Consider the following 17621-nt stretch of genomic DNA (forward strand, 5'->3'; position numbering starts at 1 on the left):
TCTGTTGGCCTGAGTGACTGGGGCTTTAACAATAATTTTGCCAGCGACTGCCATCAACCTCCAGCAACTATCCATAACCAGTCAGGCAATACTAATTTTCTCCTCATGACTAAAGATTACTAGATGGTCATGGACAGTTCTCTAGGCCGGTGTGATTGGGGCCTTATTCATACCATGACTGTCACAAGTCCAAAATGATGGACAAGTTAACATCAGAGGGTTAATCACATGTTTGCAAAACATCAAAAGGACTGACTTGCTTTGGAATCAGCCTGAAGTTGTTATTTGAGCAACTGCAGTTTTTGGCACTCCCATATTGGCTTAATTTTTGAGCCCCAAAAGTTGGTAATACTTGATGACTTGTCACTGATGGTATTTATTTAACGTTATCAGGAGAAAGACATTGTTTATTCATCAAACCAGTCGACTTTGGTCAATTAGCAACTTTAACATTTTGATAATGCACATAGGACAATGACAACAAAAGGTTTATGGTCTGTATGAAATAAATAGCAACTTTGCCCATTTACAGCTTGGCTGAATAAAACAAAAACAAGAGGGTTAATCTTCATATTAAAAAGGTATACAGATGAGCTGTGATACTCATGAACTCACTAATTCCTCAACAAAAATGCTCTCCTTTTTAAATAAAGCTTTTCAGTTTTAATATGTACCTTCAAGAGCCTGTTATAGTTAAATAAATAGAATGCTTTCCATTTTTAACATGCACATCCAATTTGCCTGGGGAAAGTATTTACACTTCACTGATCCTACTTGTCCACCAAATTCTCCACTTTTGTCTCAGCTAAACAGTTCTTTCTCTCATACATACACAAATGTACAGTCACTCTTGCAGACATGCTGCACCTATTTACTATTAACACAATATCTAAACCTATGGAAAGTGATCAAAATGCTAACGGTGAACATGGAATCCCATGTAGTGTGAAAGAAGAAACAGTCCAAACACCACATCTTAACTGGGGGAGGAAGGGAGGGAGGGGGGAGCTTACAAAAACTTTTTGTTTACAATTGATCATGCACTGTATAAATTCTTTGTGTTATTTGGTTTGAGAGTGTGTAATCAGTGGCTTCAATATCTACTTATTTCCTTTAAGTGAACAAAGAAAAGAGTAATATCTCCTGTGACAAATAAGCAATCCTACCAAATAATCTCTAACAATATTTAAGTCTTTCCCCCAGGAATCGTCACTGTCCTACAATAAGTGGTTTTACTATCTTTTCAGTAAGCTTCCACACATAACCAGGAGCTACTGCAAGGAGGTGTTTCTTCTGTCATGTCCATGTTAGCGTAGGTCCTGGCCATCGATCGCGCTTCAGGTTGAGATGGGCAGTTTATTCTGCGCTAATGTTAGTTTCCTCTTCTGTTTTCATGACGCAAAATAAGAGTTCTGCATGGAGTAGAGGCGGTCGATGGGGTTCCCCACGCGGGCCTGCAAGGAGTTGACTTCTGACGATGCCATGAAGCAGTCACTGAGGCTGGTTAAAGACGTGTCACTGTCTATGTCATGGAATGCAGAATCATTACCTGCAGAGAGTGGATACGGAAAAAGCCGTCAGGATTCAGAGGCAGAGGCGTCATTCAAAGAGCACAACATCCTACTCCGGCTGCGAAATCGGTGCAATCTTGTATTTGAGATTTATAGTAGCGTTGGGAAATTATAATTACTAATAGTCCCTTTGAGAAACTGCTGTTGTGTGTCATCACAAATGTGAGAACTGTTTTGTTAGATATCATCAAAGCTCACTTTTTGCTGCGCTCACTGGGACAATTGTGGTCTGTGAGGGAGCATGTAAACAAGGGGCATCCTCCTAAAAGATCTGGTTAATAGCAACTGTTTACGCCTTTCATAAAACCTCAACATGTTATTTCTCTGGAGGGAATAGTTAACTTTATTACACTCTGGATCTTAATGATAGTGTTGCACAAAATGGGGACAGTGTTTTGAGACATATCTTTTAATGCCTTGCCAATATTGTTCTTTTCCCCAAACCAAAGGAGAGTGATGAGACTGGGGATTTGGTTCTTACTACCGAAGAGAACTAAATGGAGGCAAATTATAAGGAAGTTATGAACTTCAGGAAATGGTCCCTCTGGGACATGTTGAGGACATCGCTCGAAAATGTGTTATTCCAGTTACATCCTGTGGACTAACACTTGATTGACTGATTTTTTCTTTTTTCCTTTCCCCCCTCCCGCCTTTGTTTGCGCTCTAATTCCTTCCTTTATCAAACAGAAATCAGAGACTTGTTGTTTTCCAATTCTGATTCATTAGCTCACACGGTCTTCAGTCATTATTTGCAGTGCATTTTATCTTAAGCTGCCCACATAGACCACATGTTTTTACCAACATTCGGAAACATCATCAGTAACGGGGCTGGGGGCAAGGAGTTAAAACCATATTAAACAGATTTGAAATTACACTTCAAAACCCAACGGCTTATGAGAACACTTGTGTTATCTCATGTGGGAGGAGAAGCTGCTCGTTCTTCTCTGTGAGCAACTTAAATCAGGGGGCTGTGGCCTGAGCACATGTCCCACACTGGGGAGCTTTGAGGTTGATCAAGGGACAGGCATGTGTGCGCTTTGTAAGCAGCAGTGGGGTTTTGGGGGGGTATAGTAGTGTGTGTGTGTGTAAGGGAGGGGTGGGGGTGGGGTAGATGCTCACCATATGGGTTCATATGGTCCCCGGGCATCTGTGGGGGGGTGAGCCCCTGTTGGAACGGGTCTGTGCTGTAACCATTCTGATCCATGGCGACCAGCTGCTGCTGCGGCGGAGCCAGCGGTGTGAAGGAGTTCATCATCCCTTCCATTCGATTAGACATCACCTCTGCAAGGCAACGAAAGCAAAGGGGGAAAGTTAATACAGCCAACAAGAAGGCTTCAGATGAGTCTGCGAAATATTAAATGCCACCACGCAAACCGGGTCCACAGAGAGCCGGTGACGCTGACCAAGAGAAAACCACAGAGTAGGTACTTCCTGATAGATTCCTATTTGTACCCCAAATATGTGGATTGCTCGCCCTTGTTGTTTTTATGGAAACATACGGTAGTCCTCGCTGTGGCTTCTCTCCCAATTCCCTCTACAAACAATGCTCTTGGCTAACTGAATGTGGGACACAAAGTTCTTGTGGCTTCATCACTGGAGCCCATCCCCATTCGCTTTCCTTTATAGTGGTTAGGTGAAATGATGATGATTCATTTCATTTGGCTTCCAAACTGAATTTCCATTTTGCCCTTCATGTGAAGTGCCCTTGTTTACACAGTGACATATTTGTAATTTGTAATTCAGCATCAGTAGCAAATACAGCTTTGATTAAAGCGCAGCGTAAGCGAGAGAAGAAAAGTTCCTGTTTTGAGATTAAGCAACTGGTACACCTTCTCCCTATTCCGATGTCAACATCAACAACAAACTATTGCCGCGATGCAAACACTCTTGACGTACTTGGAGATATGTACAAATATCACTTTAAGCTTGGGGCTGCCGGAGACAATGGGCCTCCATTGTGTTTGCAGGGTATGTGGAGCATCGTACCTTGGCCAAGTCTTTGAGAATTCTGTTGTTCTTGTTGTTGCTGCTGTCTTCTTGCCAACTTCTTCATCTGAAACGAAGGAGTCAAAGTTGTGAGGAACTCCCAAAACTAACATGCTCTCTTTAATTTAAAAAGGATGCTCCTCGCTCTTCACCCTTGAATGAACTGCATAAAATCTGTATCTGAGCGCACTTCATTGTCAAATATCAAAGGTTTTCACAAGATAATCATCAGAAAAGAGGAGGGCGTAGACATTTAATGCAAGAGTGAGCTAGATTTGCAGCTCCTTGCTCTTTTGCATTTGCAAAAGGAATGCAGTGATAAGTTTAACACACATAGTTGTGGTGATTTACTAGCTGAACTCTAAAATGGACCGAAGCTGCTTTTTTTGGGAGTGGGTAGGGTAAGGACACAGAATGCAATTTGTTTTGTGGTATTTGCTCTCACCTTAGCTCTCTGGTTCTGAAACCACACCTGGACCACCCGAACACTGAGTCCTGTCTCTGCAGCCAGAGTCTCCCTCACCTGAAGATCCAAACAAAATACTGTGAGCATCACACAAAAAACCGAAATGCTTCACAGCCCTCTGAAATCCCGTTCCGCCTTAACATAACTGCCACAGATCCTAACAGCCGCACTGCCTCTTTGATTTGCTTTTAAGTCAACGCTGACTGAATGCAGTGGTCTTTTTGGACCTACTGGTTATTGCCGCTTCAAAGTTTGGACCGAGTGCAGCGCCTGTTTTAGGGCCCGGGCTGTGGAGGGAGTTCTCCTATCTCAGTGTGACATTTGGTGCAGACGGAGTGCGTTACACCAGCCTGCCTCAGTTAACACAGAACAGAATGCTGCTTGCCACTTCAAAGCTCAGCTTTGAGGTGGGGGAGATTTTTTTAATTTGAGAATTTTATTTGTCAAACTACTGTAGGGCTCGTGGTCCGCATCTCAACTTCTATCTAAACCCTTACCAGGGAATTAAAAAAACATAAATCTCAGATTTTCTTTACTCAGTTGCAGCTGGTTATTAAAGCTTTGTCTTACCTTTCTGCAGGGCTTTGAAGAGACCTCAAAAGAAGCCTTAAAGGCCCGTCTCTGTTGAGTGGTCAGAATGGTTCGTGGTCTTTTGGGCCTCCTTGGATCCTTGCCGTCATCCCCCTTCCCCTGGCTTCCTATGCCTTTCTCTGGCTTGATGTCCAACTCCTCATCGTCACTTTTCTCTGTAAAGACAATCAGTTCTCTGTATCATGAGCACAAGCTTGAACTGGCTACACCCTTATGTTTTTGTGTCTATGACAGTCTGCTGATAAATATATTTTCATTCTTCCCTGTTTCAAGAGATTCACACACCACAAGTGCCTAATCAAAGGAGACACATGTGTTTTTGATACATTATCAATTTATTACAAAAGGAAAAGGCCTCATGTATGATTAGACCTACAGACATCTATGGAAAGCACAGTGAAATATGCACATTTGTCACTGAACTGGACACAATGTCACTAGTAAATTATTACTCTCAGCTTTCTCTGATTTACACAAAATCAATCTCTGATAAGAGTACTACATCAAGTGGAACATGAAACAGGCAATGAGTACATATGGGAAATGCATCTCCTGCAACACAATATGTAAGATAGTCTCGATTCAAACTTAACCTTAAAATAATGACGGAATTTATACACTTTGCTAAACTTTAACTGTCAAGGGCAGGATATTAAAATCTGGGTCAGTAAAATTGCTGTCATTTATATATATATGTGTTCAGACGTTAAATTGGGACAGAGCTGTCTGTTGGGAAGCCCCACCATATTCACTTTTCACTGTTATCAGGGAATATTATGACAAGCACCCACTGATATTGCTTAAGCAAGATAACGTGCATTTTGCTTCACAGTTTTTACTTGTTCCAGTGAAGTCACCTATCTTTCTGATGCAGCAACCCACTGCACTCATGGTGTCACAGACTATAAATAAAAGGAAACATGAACAACTGTAAACATAATGGAACAAAAAGAAGGACTATATTTCATAGAACTTGTATTTGTATTTTTGGAATTCTTTAAAGAATAGCAACAATTTCATCACTAATTTATTTACACCGTTAGCTCTATTTGGATTTAGAGTCATTAAAATTGAGCAAAATATAAATAATTAATGTTTCATAGAGTTTTCCGTTTCCTGAGACCTGATTTTGTTTAATAACTGAAAATAACTGACCTGCTAATCTGCTCACACAACCTATGAGTTAATTATACTAAATACTATTTAAATAGAGGCAGGCCCACTGAGCAAAGATAGCATTTCCATCAAGCTAAGCTAAACTGTGGAGCCAGCTTGCATGGTTTGAACAGAGTATCAGACCCACTCAAATAAGACAGTGGTTTGAGAATCTAAGCTAATTTACTGAATTGCAAGTTGTAATAGGCTAAATATCTGCATGCGATGCAATATTATATAATGTAACACCACATAATGCTTTATACATAAACTGGTTTGGGCTGGTCACATCCTTTAGCTGATTGCTAGTAGATGATGAAAAAAAAACAAAAAACAAATGACAATAGACTTATTATTGAATTATTACATTTAATATATGTTTTTTCATATGAGGCTAAAAGCAAGTGTTTACAAATCAAAACTACAATTCCTGTTAACAAACCCCAATGATTCTGGGGTCTAGCGGCTTTGGGGCGCAGGCGCATGCTTGATGGCTTATTGTCTCCTGTCATCTGGTTCTGATATGTAACCACTGAAAACCTACATTTCATCTGCCACATGCCGAGGTTAACCTCTATTCATGTCAACATTTTCTCCATCTTTAAATTCTGAGACATGCACAAAAGACATGCCTGTGCGATACACTGGGATACAAGCAAACGAGGAAGACGTGGAGCAAATATTCCCACAAGTTGACAAAAGTTGACACAGGCACAGATGTATTTGACAAATTCCCTGCTTTTGTGCATGTTTAAATGCGAGCCAGATGGTAGTGAACAGCGAGGCTTGGCGAGATGCCTCAATGTGTATGGAGGCTATAGGAGAAGAACACTAGAGCTGATAAGAGTGGAGGTGCAGGCTTTCTGCGGAAAGGCCCCAAATCCCTCTGTCACTCACCGTGATACAGTGATTTAATTCTTTCCAGCACCAGATCCTGCCCACTCATGGAGCACCATTAATACAGGGTGGCTTGGCTTTGTCCTGTTTCCACTTCCTACTGTATCATAAACTTACCCTCCCTGCTCGAATGAATGCTACAAAATCAGCCACTGAAAAGCTGCAGATGGAGCCACGCTAGACTTTTTACGGCCTGGGTTGTAAGCAAGACCTCAGATGTCAAATGGCAATACATCTAGTATCCAGAACTGCTTTATTCCTTTGCTATTAACAAAACTAAAACCAAATCCAGTAAGATTCAAAACCAGGTTCCTTGTGGAGGAGGTCTAAGGTGGCCACAGCTGTGATGGGACAGAGCATACAGAATACAACACCCTGGTGCCATTTGACGATCGCACCACTGTGTTGTTCTCACTCTTGTGTGAGAGGGTGCAGAAGGCTCACCTGAGTCTGAGTCATCCGGGCTGACCGAGCTGAGTAAGTCTTTCTCCCTCTCGTAGTCAATCTTGCAAAGCAGCTGACCCTCCTTCAGAACAAACTCGTCGCCCTTCCTCAGCTGGCGGTCGCACACGCAGCAGCAAAAGCAGTTCAGGTGGTAGACACACTCCAGAGCACGCATCACAAACTCTGTGGGGGCGATTTTCTCCATGCAGCCGCTGCACTTGGTTGCAAACAACCTATAAAGAAATAAAAGAGAATATGGTAGGAAGTGTGGTGATTTAAACAGAACACCGAAACCAAATTTTGCTGTTCAAAGCAGCACTTCTGAAAAGGATAAAAACAACACAAGTAAAAAAAAAACATGCAGTTTCTAAATGGAGGTATTTATGGTTAAGGGGAAAAAAAATCCAAACCTACGCGGCCCTGTGTAAAAAAGCGATTGCCTCATAAGCCTAATAACCGGTTGGGCCAGCAGCAACAACAGCAGTCAAGCATCTTTTACAGCGTTGTGCAGGAATTTTGGCCCACTCTTCTTTGCAGAATTGTTGTAATTCAGCCACATTGAAGGGTTTCTGAGCGTTAACCAGCTTTTTAAGGTCATGCCACAGCTTCTCAATCGGATTCAGGTTAGGACTTTGACTAGGTCACTGAAAGTTTTTTCTGTTCAGAGGTGAACTTGCTGGTGTGTTTTGGTTATCTTTGTCTAATATTAAAATTTGTTGGATAATCGGAAACATCTAAGTTTGACAAATATGCATAAGACTAGGAAATCAGTAAGGGGTCAAACACTTTTCACACCACTGTATATCTGGCTTGATTGATGACTGTTTCAGTATCCTGGACCTGTGTGGTGTTCAGCTCATTTGGCCTTACAAAATATTTAACAATAGCCTGGAAGGCTTTATGACAAATTATAATGCACACTTCCACAAACATAGCCACATCTAGCCTGTTTTGGTGTTTTGGATGTAGTTATTTCAGCTGCCAGGGAACTTCTACAAATCTCACCAAAACAAAGACTCGAAACCAAGCATAACAAATCAGGCTTCTTCAATTGGATCTTATCAAACAAATAGTTTGTCTAATCACTCTGCAAAAGGACAATGAAACACAAAATGTAATCCATCCTCGGCAACACCAACATAAAAAAGAAATAGACACTGCTTTATATATCTGCCTACCTTAATTGCCAATTGTAAAGTTCTACTTCTTAACTTCTCTACTTTAACTAACATTCAGTGTTAATTAGATCTTCTGCATTGTAATCATCTTTAATTTGAATGTAATTTCTAAGCGTTGGTTTCTTACAAAGTCCTCCCCCCACTGTTCCTTATATCTTAAGATTTATTTGAAAGTATTTATATGCCACTTCAAGTTATCTCAGCAAACATAATTTAAATTTGGAAACTGAAAATATTGCAGGGACCTCTCTCACCCAACAGTAATTACGTGCACGATGGGAGTTGAAGCTAATCTTCCCCGGGGACCTGAGTGTTCAACGGGTCTTACCAACTTACATCTCTGCCTATCTGCTAATTGTCTGGAGTTACAGTGTTTGCTGTGCAGCGAAAGAGGTGCCTCCTTTGGCAGCTAGTCATCTGTTAAAATTTTAGGCTGGGCCCAGCCTTGCATCATTCCAAGTGAGCTCAGTCATGGGGACTGACCCCAGCCCCCTCACAAGCCTGACCAAAAAAACCCCAAAACAGGCTAGATCATGCTCTAGTGCAGCAACTAGTAAACCCTGATAATCTTAATCAAGCCTTTGTTGCCATTTCTTTCATATCCACACAATGCTCTATATGCATCAGATATCATATCATGATTCATTGCTGGTTAGTGGGTCTGGTCTGTCTGTATCTCATCTTACCGTCTAATATCGTGCCTCTGTGGCGCAACACTGCCTCTATCACCATTTCCTAGACAACACTTCCATCTTCTTTTATGTGCTTTCAGGAAGATGTTTGCATTGTTTTATTGGTGACTGAGTGGCATTTAATTTGCCCTCCGTTGTTTAGAAGAAGCCACATTAAATGGAGCAAGGAGGCAGGGAGTGTGGTTGATCTTGTCCAGCCGTAAAGCTGGATTTATTAGTGGCCCCTTTGTTTGCCCTGGTCTGGAAGACAGCTGGCAACCGCCTATCTATTTGTGGTGAACATCTATTTCATTGTGCAAGGCAGGGAGGTAGTGAGAGGAGCAATTGACATCATCTGCTGGTTCGGGACGGGGATGAGCGATAGTGATGAATATAATGTGTAAATATGAGAAGAGGGGAAACCAAAGGGTGGTTTTGTTATGGTAATGGTGTTATAGGTACTGATTGAGTAGTGATATGGTGTGTGCGTGTGTGTGTGTGTTCACACATGTAAATGCATTTGTATGAACAGCTGTGTGCATGCTGGTAGCAAGTATGGTTTTTGTTGTTGCCTCTGCAGCTTTCTAAAATAATTGCTTCACTGCTGCTCATCAGATCACAATCGGGAGAGCTACGTTTTATATCATCGTAATCACTTCACAACAATTAATAGCCTATTTTACTAGTTTCAAGATATCCATCCATCCATTCATTATAATGAGCATTACAACCTGGATCCGTAAGCTAAGGATGGTTAGAGCATCTTCTTTTCTTTATAAAACAACAAAGATGTCAGCCCAGGCACTCTCTGGGTTCATAAAATCCTTTAATCTTTCGTTTATTACAATAAGTTAAGAAGATTATTATTGAACTATGGAAAAACCTCTAGGATAATCCCCTGAAAAAGAAATTTCGGCATGTTTCTCAAACAAGCATGGATCTTGTTTAACTGACCTGCCAACCTGGATCGGTTTTCTAAACAAACTACCCAGTTTGGCTTATAAAAAATAAATTAGAAAAAAAGAAGAGCGAATGCAAACTATTAGAAAACATTTAAAACACTGACTTATTCCCGCAAACGGTTTATTAAGAGGCCAGTTTCTAGGTTTTAGAAGGATCGTTATAGGCTGTGCTCATCTTAAGGAGGCGATGAGTTTGTCAAGACAAAGTTCCCAGGTCTTATGTTTAGCTAAAGGTTGCCGGCTTAGGCTCAGAGAGAGCGCTAAAGTTGAGGAAATGACTTATTAGCGCGGTTTTGATACGTCCAACACTCCGTATTCACCTACGGCCGCTCTCTAAAATCTTCTCATCTAGATGAAAACATTCTCATTCAGCCCTCTTTCCTTTCTTCTTTCGCCTTTGCCGAGTCTAATCTTGTAAGCCATTATTTTTCTATTTCCCCTCTCTGTCACTTTGCATTATTTTTGCTGCTGTAATTCCCATTCGTCCCTTCTGGAATCTTCCTGTCCTGCTTTGTCCTCGGGTCTAATCCGGACTTTCTGCCTGTTTTCAGTCCCCGGTCCCCATTCTCAGTGGGGTTCAGATGGAAAAGCCATGCATGACGCCCCTTCTATGGCAACCACACCTCCACAGGAAGGCAACGCCGACTTTTCGGATGGGCAGAGAAGGCCTTTGAGAAGCTGGCAGCAGAAGTAAATCCTTCTCTAAGGAACAAGGAGAATTAGCAGGGAGCAGTGGACTAGGGATTTAACCCTACCCCTCTCCTTTGAAAGGCACAGTCAGTCCCACTCCTGCGGCTAGCCACAATCAAACAGAGGAGGAGTGGGGAGGTGGCAGCGGAGAACACAAACTCCCTGAATGACACAAGCAGTGGATTGTGGAGGAGCCTAATCCCACTTTAATACCTTTCCAAGTTCAGCTGCTAAAGAATGCTCTTTAAAACAACACCACTGTGTGAGCAGTGAAGGTTGACCAGAGGGAGGCACGCCATTCAACCTCCCTAACATTACCTGATTAGTGGTTTGAGGAACAGGCCGCTGGGCCGGCATGCCAACAGGAGACAGAGAGGGAGATGTAAATGATTATTTTATATAGCGAGAGAAAAACATATCAACAGGCGGTATTTAACTGGAAACTGCACCAGGAAAGAGACACCGCTCCCTGCACTGATCTACAGGGATATTAAAGATATCATAGAAGATGTAGCTGCGACTGAAAATCAGACCTGAACTGATTTAACTGATCAATTACCACTTTGTCGCTCTAGCTGATCCCAGTGACCAATCACATTAAAGCTTGTATCCACCTAAAATCCACTTTCTGGCCGTGGAGCTGCTCTTGGTAACTCGACTCTCAGTGTTGCAGAGGTGAACCAGCGTCAGTATAAAAAGACACCACAAAGGGGACCACCAGCGCGACAGTCGCGTCCCGGCTCTCGCCTTTCCTCCTCCCACACCTGAGCGCACAGATCAAGTGATGAGACCCTCCCGTGTGGATCAATGGCTGCATCTCAAGCCGAGAGAACTGTCAATATTTACCCAGGCCTCCCCGGGACAGGACTCATAAATGAAAAGAAGAGGCCATCTCAGCACATACCTCACTCCCGGAGGAATCATTACATCCCTCTTTTTAATCCTGTGTCCACATACCTGTAATCCCTTGTCTGTTCTTTTTTTTTTTTTTTTTACATTTTCTAAGGTTGTCGCTCTCTCTCTCCGTGACAGATTATCACACTGCTGAGGCTTGTAAGGCTTGCAAGCAAATGCACAAAATGCAGCATCAACAACAGTAGATAGGACCCAACCCCTTCACACACACACACACACACACACACACAAAAAGGACAATTATAAAGTGGACAAAGGCCAGAAACAAGTGAACACTTAAAGTGAGTAAAGTGCAGCTGAGAAACGTCGGCCTCTGTGTCGTTCATCTTCTATCCTTTCTGTTTTTGCAAGCACTTTGGAGAACTATCCACGCTCCCTTTGAGCAGATTATGGGCAACTTAAAGTGTGACAACATCTTAAGCTCTCACCACATGTTGCCAGTGATTGCCCTTCTACAGACATTACATTTAATGCTTCTGCTGCAGTGATAAGCATCAGGAGGACTGGATGGGATAAAAGGAAACCAGAAGAATAAGAGAGAAGGTTGGAGGGGGGCAGAGGGGATGAGTATGGAGCTGCTTATGCTGCTTGATAATCATGCTACATTTAGCAACACGTGCAACAGTCTCACCTAACTCCCCTTTTGCTATTGAACAACACTCTGAGAGACAGCAGAAGAATTTAGGGAAGAACAGCCAGGGCTATTATGTCACCACAGCCCTTCAAAGACAGAGGGGATGAGGATTATCCCGGCAGCAGCTGTAAGCTATTACTTTGAAGATGGGCTCTCGTGTTTGGGCAGGAAACCTGTGGCCATGCCAATCATGCAGAGGTGAGAGATGAGGCCTGTGAGGCAGGTCAGGAGAGGGCCCTCCGGACGGGATGGAGAGAATGACTTACTGGCTACAGCTCAAGTCAGTCATTTCACCGACTGCCTGACACAGCTGATGAGCATATTTCCAGGACTTTTTACTTTCAAAGCAGACTAGCTCACTTTAGTGTTTTGGTGGTTATGCTTGTTCACATTCTTGCTAATAAGTCTTTTTTTTTTTTTTACTTTAAAGCGAAATATATGACTAAAACCAGTGTCCAGGTAGACTACATTAGCAGAAAGACTACAGCACAAACCAGGATGAAACCAGAGAATATATAAAAGATAGCAGTAGCCTTTGTGACCTCTCCCAGCAAAACATGATATTTGTTGCCTTTTACTCTAATGGGGCTCATAATATAAAAAACAAACATCATGATGTATTCAAACACAGCTGCAACTAGCGATTGAGATGATAAAACCATTGAGGAAGTCTTTCCCTAGGTCATAAATCAAGTGACAAGTAGAGTCCTTTTCTCACTCACTTCCACAGAATCAGATTTCTCTTTGAAAACAGTGGAGTTGCCCCCTGCTGGCAATAAGAAAGAATGCAAGTTTGCAAGTTGCCGCTCCACTAGCTGGACTGTTCTATCACAGTGAGTGAAATGGACATGGGAAAAGCTACTCGCAATAACATTTTACACTGACCAAGGTTTGTAGGTCAGACTTTGTGTTCTGTTTAAATACAGGGGAAGTCAGTTACCTGTGGAAACGGTTAGCCTGGCTCAACCAAATTAAAAATCCACCCACCATTAGAAATCATGAGTCAAAAGGACAAAGCTTATCTGTTTTGATGTGCTAATGCAAAGCTACAGTAACATGCTGTGACCCTGTTTTTTATCTGGTATTTATTTTCTCACGGATCTCGAAGAATTACCTTGGCAAACAGCTAGCATATCTAACGAAAAGCTTGTTTCTCCTTCACGTTTTCAGATTAAATCCTGTCCTGTTTGCTGTCTGAAAAGCACCAAACTGATCCATCACAGCAGAGACTTTCCAAACTGTTGAACAGCCACTATTTCAGCTTTTTTTTCACAAGACACGCTTTAATAAGGGATAATTGGTTTTGTAGCAACTGTATCAAGAGCTTTGGCCATAGAAGAAAACATTTGATCCCCAGATGTTTAGCTACATGTGAAGGGGAGGACGGCAAACCTTTTCAACTTCGTCTCAGCATCGTGAAAATTACTTTGCTATGTACATTTACGCTGACCTCTGCACGTGGCAGACACACAAGCCTAAAACTAATATGAATTTGGCTGATACGAGTGTTTGATTGCTTGCAGAGGGGCCTAATGATAAAAGCAGATTCGAATAAGGGGGAGCCTAACGCACCATATTTTTGTGTGTAAAGCAGATAAAGTATCATTGATTCTTTCACCGTGAAAAGGAGCCTGAAACAAACTTTCGGCCTGCGTGAGCAGTAAAGTGTTAAAAAGTAGTAGCGATGATGCCGTCTGCATAAACAACCTCTGTGGCTGACCTTGTTTCATAGTATCAGCATTTCTCTTTGGAGCATAGATTCATGGAGAGTAATGAAGCCAAATAAAAAGTGCCATCCTTCTGCTCCCAAAGGCCAGCTCCAGTCAGCTCTAAAAGCTGCTTAATCACCATCCCGTGCTTACTACATTAGCATAATAATGGCCTTTAAATTGAGGCTCTTTGTTTTTTAATTAAACTCCCAGCAGGTAAAAGTAAAACACATTAACGGGAAATGTGTACACCACTAATGGCCCAAAGGTGCCTTCTTCATCACGTAGCTCTGGCCACAGGGTTCTGCTTGTTTCCTGCTCTGAAGCGCAGCACCGGCAGCCTGCGAGCTCACAGGGGAGGAATGAGACAAGCTGATTGCACTTGGCATAGCAAAGATAATAGCAGGGAGAGGTGTTCGATGTGTTCGAGTATGCATATATGCACCTGCCCTGCATCTCAGAGGGAGCGTGCGCGATAATAGCTGCTGAACAGAGCTACACTAAATCTGTAAAAAAAAAAAAGGCGGATCTTACAGTGAATGTGGAGTCAAATGTTTCCAGGATCATCTATCCCACATGTCCACTATTGTGAAAATAAATACGGCCACTTTATTTCTATGGCAGCATGAGCTCCTATGTGCTGGAATGTGCAGCTCCTCAGACGAGTCCCCCCCCCCAACGCTAGACGGACATCCCAGGCATATCTGTGCGTGAGGCTATACTGCACAGCTGCAAAAAGAAATCCTAACCCTTAAGTCGTTATTCAAATGATCTCATTCCATGCGCCGTGCTCTTCACAGATTACGCAAATCCCGAAATACAGTTAAGAGAGAACGTGTTGTTGTAACAGACTGCCTCTAAACATGCAGACCACGTCTCAGTTGTCCTCGACTATGCTCTAGTTGAAAACAAGCGTTTCTGCTGTGTGGTATCAAGCTATATGGCATACGACAGAGTCAGTGCCATGCCGTGTTCAAGCTCTGTCTTGCAGCATCAGTTTACCCAGTGCCTCTCTCCTTTACACCGATCTGCTAATGAGTCACTAGGAAAACAGCGTGGAAATAATCCTCCGCTGCCACACAGGTAGAACAAAGCTCATGGAGTGAAAAGGACAGTGTATTGGGCAGCAGAGGAGGCTAAGTACACATCTAAATACAAGAGTAAGCAGGCGAGCACACACGATGCTGTTTGGACAGCTGGTCTTCCTGAGTATGTAAAATGAGTGCAACATCGCATTTAAGTTTGGTTTTTAGAGCTGAGAACAAACAATATGGTCACACGCCCCCGAGTGACAGCGTCAGTGAAGAAATTATGACACTGGAGATTTGGAGATTTATTCTTTTACCTATTCTTTATAAACAATTTTTTTTTAAAAGACAGTAAATTGAAAGGCTTTTATGCGACGGTTTGTTCCGCCTCCTGTAAGAAGCCATCACTGGTAGATTTGACAGCTTAACGACACAGACACGAGAAGCAAGTCTGGACTGCTCCTGCTGAGACACCCGTAAAAATCACTCGCACCCTTTTTGCATATGTTTTAATAGCGCTGTTCGTCCGTCCTCCTTCCAGGCTGATCTGCGTGAGGTGAAGGGGACTATAGCGCTTATGAAGGACTGCCATCGACTGCTCCTTCTGAGGGAGCGGGCAGAACGGCGAAAGCGATGGCTAGTGAGTGTAATGGCTATCAGATGTTATACGACTACAGTTTAGCTTTTTTTCTTTGTAAGCAACAGTCAATTTGAAAAAGTTGCAGCAGCGAAAACAATTTTGATCTCATGTCCAGTAAAACAACACAGATTAGATTAAATCATGATGTGCATAAGTACAAGAGGTTTGAAACACCGTCTAAGAAACTTTACTTTCTTCATTATAAGAAAATAAACGGACTCGGCTTTCAGATTCAGCGCTGGAATGGTTAAAAAACAACATTTGGATTGGAGGGCTTTATAATTACTATTGACCCAGAGGTTCTGGGTCTAAGAAATAAAACAAACAGTAATATGAGGTGTTCAAAAGCACAAGTCTGCAAATATGCAAAGACAGGGTCTGGTGGAGAGCATCGCGCTTCGGCTTCTTTTCTCCGGCTCCTAATCTGTGGGCCTACACAATATTAAGACGGCTTTGGAGCCACTTGTGACCCAGCTGTGCACTAATGAAAAATTCCACAGCTCTGTGCGGAGGCCAGTGGAGCTTGACCCCTTTCCACCCTAAACCAAGCAATGTCCATCTTGAGGAGTTTACTAGGGCTCAAAGATACTGGATTAAAAGGTAGAAAAAGGAGAAAGAGAGACAATCTGGGAAAGTCTGGAAAAAAAAAGCCCTTGTGTGCTTCCCATCCTTTTCTTCCTCCAGTCTTGGTGTGGAGTAAAGTGTTTGCCCAGGTTTTAATGGGCAGAGATGATCTGGAGATCATTGTGACTGAGGATGGTTGCATAAGGGGGTCTCTGTTTACTTATCAGAGATTCGGCCTAAGCCCAAAATTACTTTGGAGCGAGTGAATGTGAGGCAACCGGGAATTAGACGTCGTTCACAAGATCCGGATCCATGTGTTTGTGATCCCGCTGCCCTTGATTCTCTGTGTCCGCGTCTCAACCGAGACAAAAGTCAGCACCATAGAAACAGATGTCTAAAGAACACCAGACATGAATGAGTCTGCTGACTGCACAAGCGTATACAGTGATAGCAAAGATGTTAACTACTTAGAAGGGTCAATAAGCAGTGAGAGTTTTTATAAGGATGTATACATTTTAGGCTTGTCTATCTTTCATTATCTTTTCTGTTTTTTTCCTCCTCCTTTGCATTTATTTATCTGAACTTAAAGATAATTTAAAGAACACCCACTCATCTGCTTTACGTGCTATCATGAGGCCACACAGATACACAGACATGCAGATAAGATCTAGGAAAAAAGCCAAGAATGGGGGGGGGGCAAAAAACACACAATGAAAGGAAGATGGATGAAAATATGGCTCACATAATTTCATAAGACTGTTTTTAAAGAGCTGGTTGGGGATTTTAATTACTGTATAACATTGTTCACTGATATCAGAAGACCGTGGCGGCTGAACAACCACAGCAGGATAGATCAGTGGAGCAGGATCGATAGCAAGCACTTTACCGGTCAACTCAAATTCTCATCAGAACGAATGATAATAATCCTCCTCTCCAGGGGAGTCCGAATCATTGATACTCTCAAATTGTCACATACTTTAAAAGATGAGCGCGGTATTCCTTGAGGGAATGGACTGCAGAGCTAAACGTGCGGTGGGATTGAGGTGGCGCAGGGGTGAGAGGAGATAAAAAAGAAAAGAAATAAAAAAGGAAATGAAAAATAAACATTGTTATTGAAAGACAGGATGCTCTAAGACCCGGGGGCTGCGGATTAGCATTCAGATTAGCATTCAAATAATATGTTTGAATTTCTGATCAGCAATCCTCTTCAAAGAGCTAAATCCCAAGATTAGCAGGTGTTATGCTAAAAAGCTGTGGTTTTTTTTTTCCTTTTTTTTTGGTCGGGAACGTAGCTACACTAGCCAAACAAATATGTCTTTGAGTGTGAAGAGCTGGCATGGATATGGTTGTAACCATGGCGACTGACTGGTAGTTAGGAGCCCTGGAGAAGGCTGCAGTGTTGGAATGTGTCAAACAGACAGAGGGGCGCACACACACCGCAGAGCAAACCAAAAACCTGCTGTTTCACTAAAGACCATCGGCTACATTATTGAGACCACCTACAAATTCCCAGGAGATTC

At 42.4% G+C, this 17621-nt stretch overlaps 1 protein-coding gene across 7 annotated transcripts in view; it reads right to left on the bottom strand.

Annotated features, from left to right (window-relative positions):
• Positions 1 to 356: 356 nt before the first annotated feature.
• The window catches only part of lmx1bb (LIM homeobox transcription factor 1, beta b), a 51187-nt gene continuing 33922 nt past the window's right edge, over positions 357 to 17621 (bottom strand). For all 7 annotated transcript variants that reach the window (XM_019365813.2, XM_019365815.2, XM_025896854.1 and 4 more), the window contains 6 exons: positions 7111 to 7343; positions 4594 to 4769; positions 4003 to 4080; positions 3558 to 3624; positions 2691 to 2852; positions 357 to 1549 (listed from right to left, as the gene is read on the bottom strand). In XM_019365813.2, the coding sequence (XP_019221358.1) occupies positions 1392 to 1549; positions 2691 to 2852; positions 3558 to 3624; positions 4003 to 4080; positions 4594 to 4769; positions 7111 to 7343 (874 nt within the window). In that variant the 3' untranslated portion in view covers positions 357 to 1391. The remainder of the gene's footprint in view (positions 1550 to 2690; positions 2853 to 3557; positions 3625 to 4002; positions 4081 to 4593; positions 4770 to 7110; positions 7344 to 17621) is intronic.

The sequence above is a fragment of the Oreochromis niloticus genome, linkage group LG12 (assembly GCF_001858045.2).
Source record: "Oreochromis niloticus isolate F11D_XX linkage group LG12, O_niloticus_UMD_NMBU, whole genome shotgun sequence".
Lineage (NCBI taxonomy): Eukaryota > Metazoa > Chordata > Actinopteri > Cichliformes > Cichlidae > Oreochromis > Oreochromis niloticus.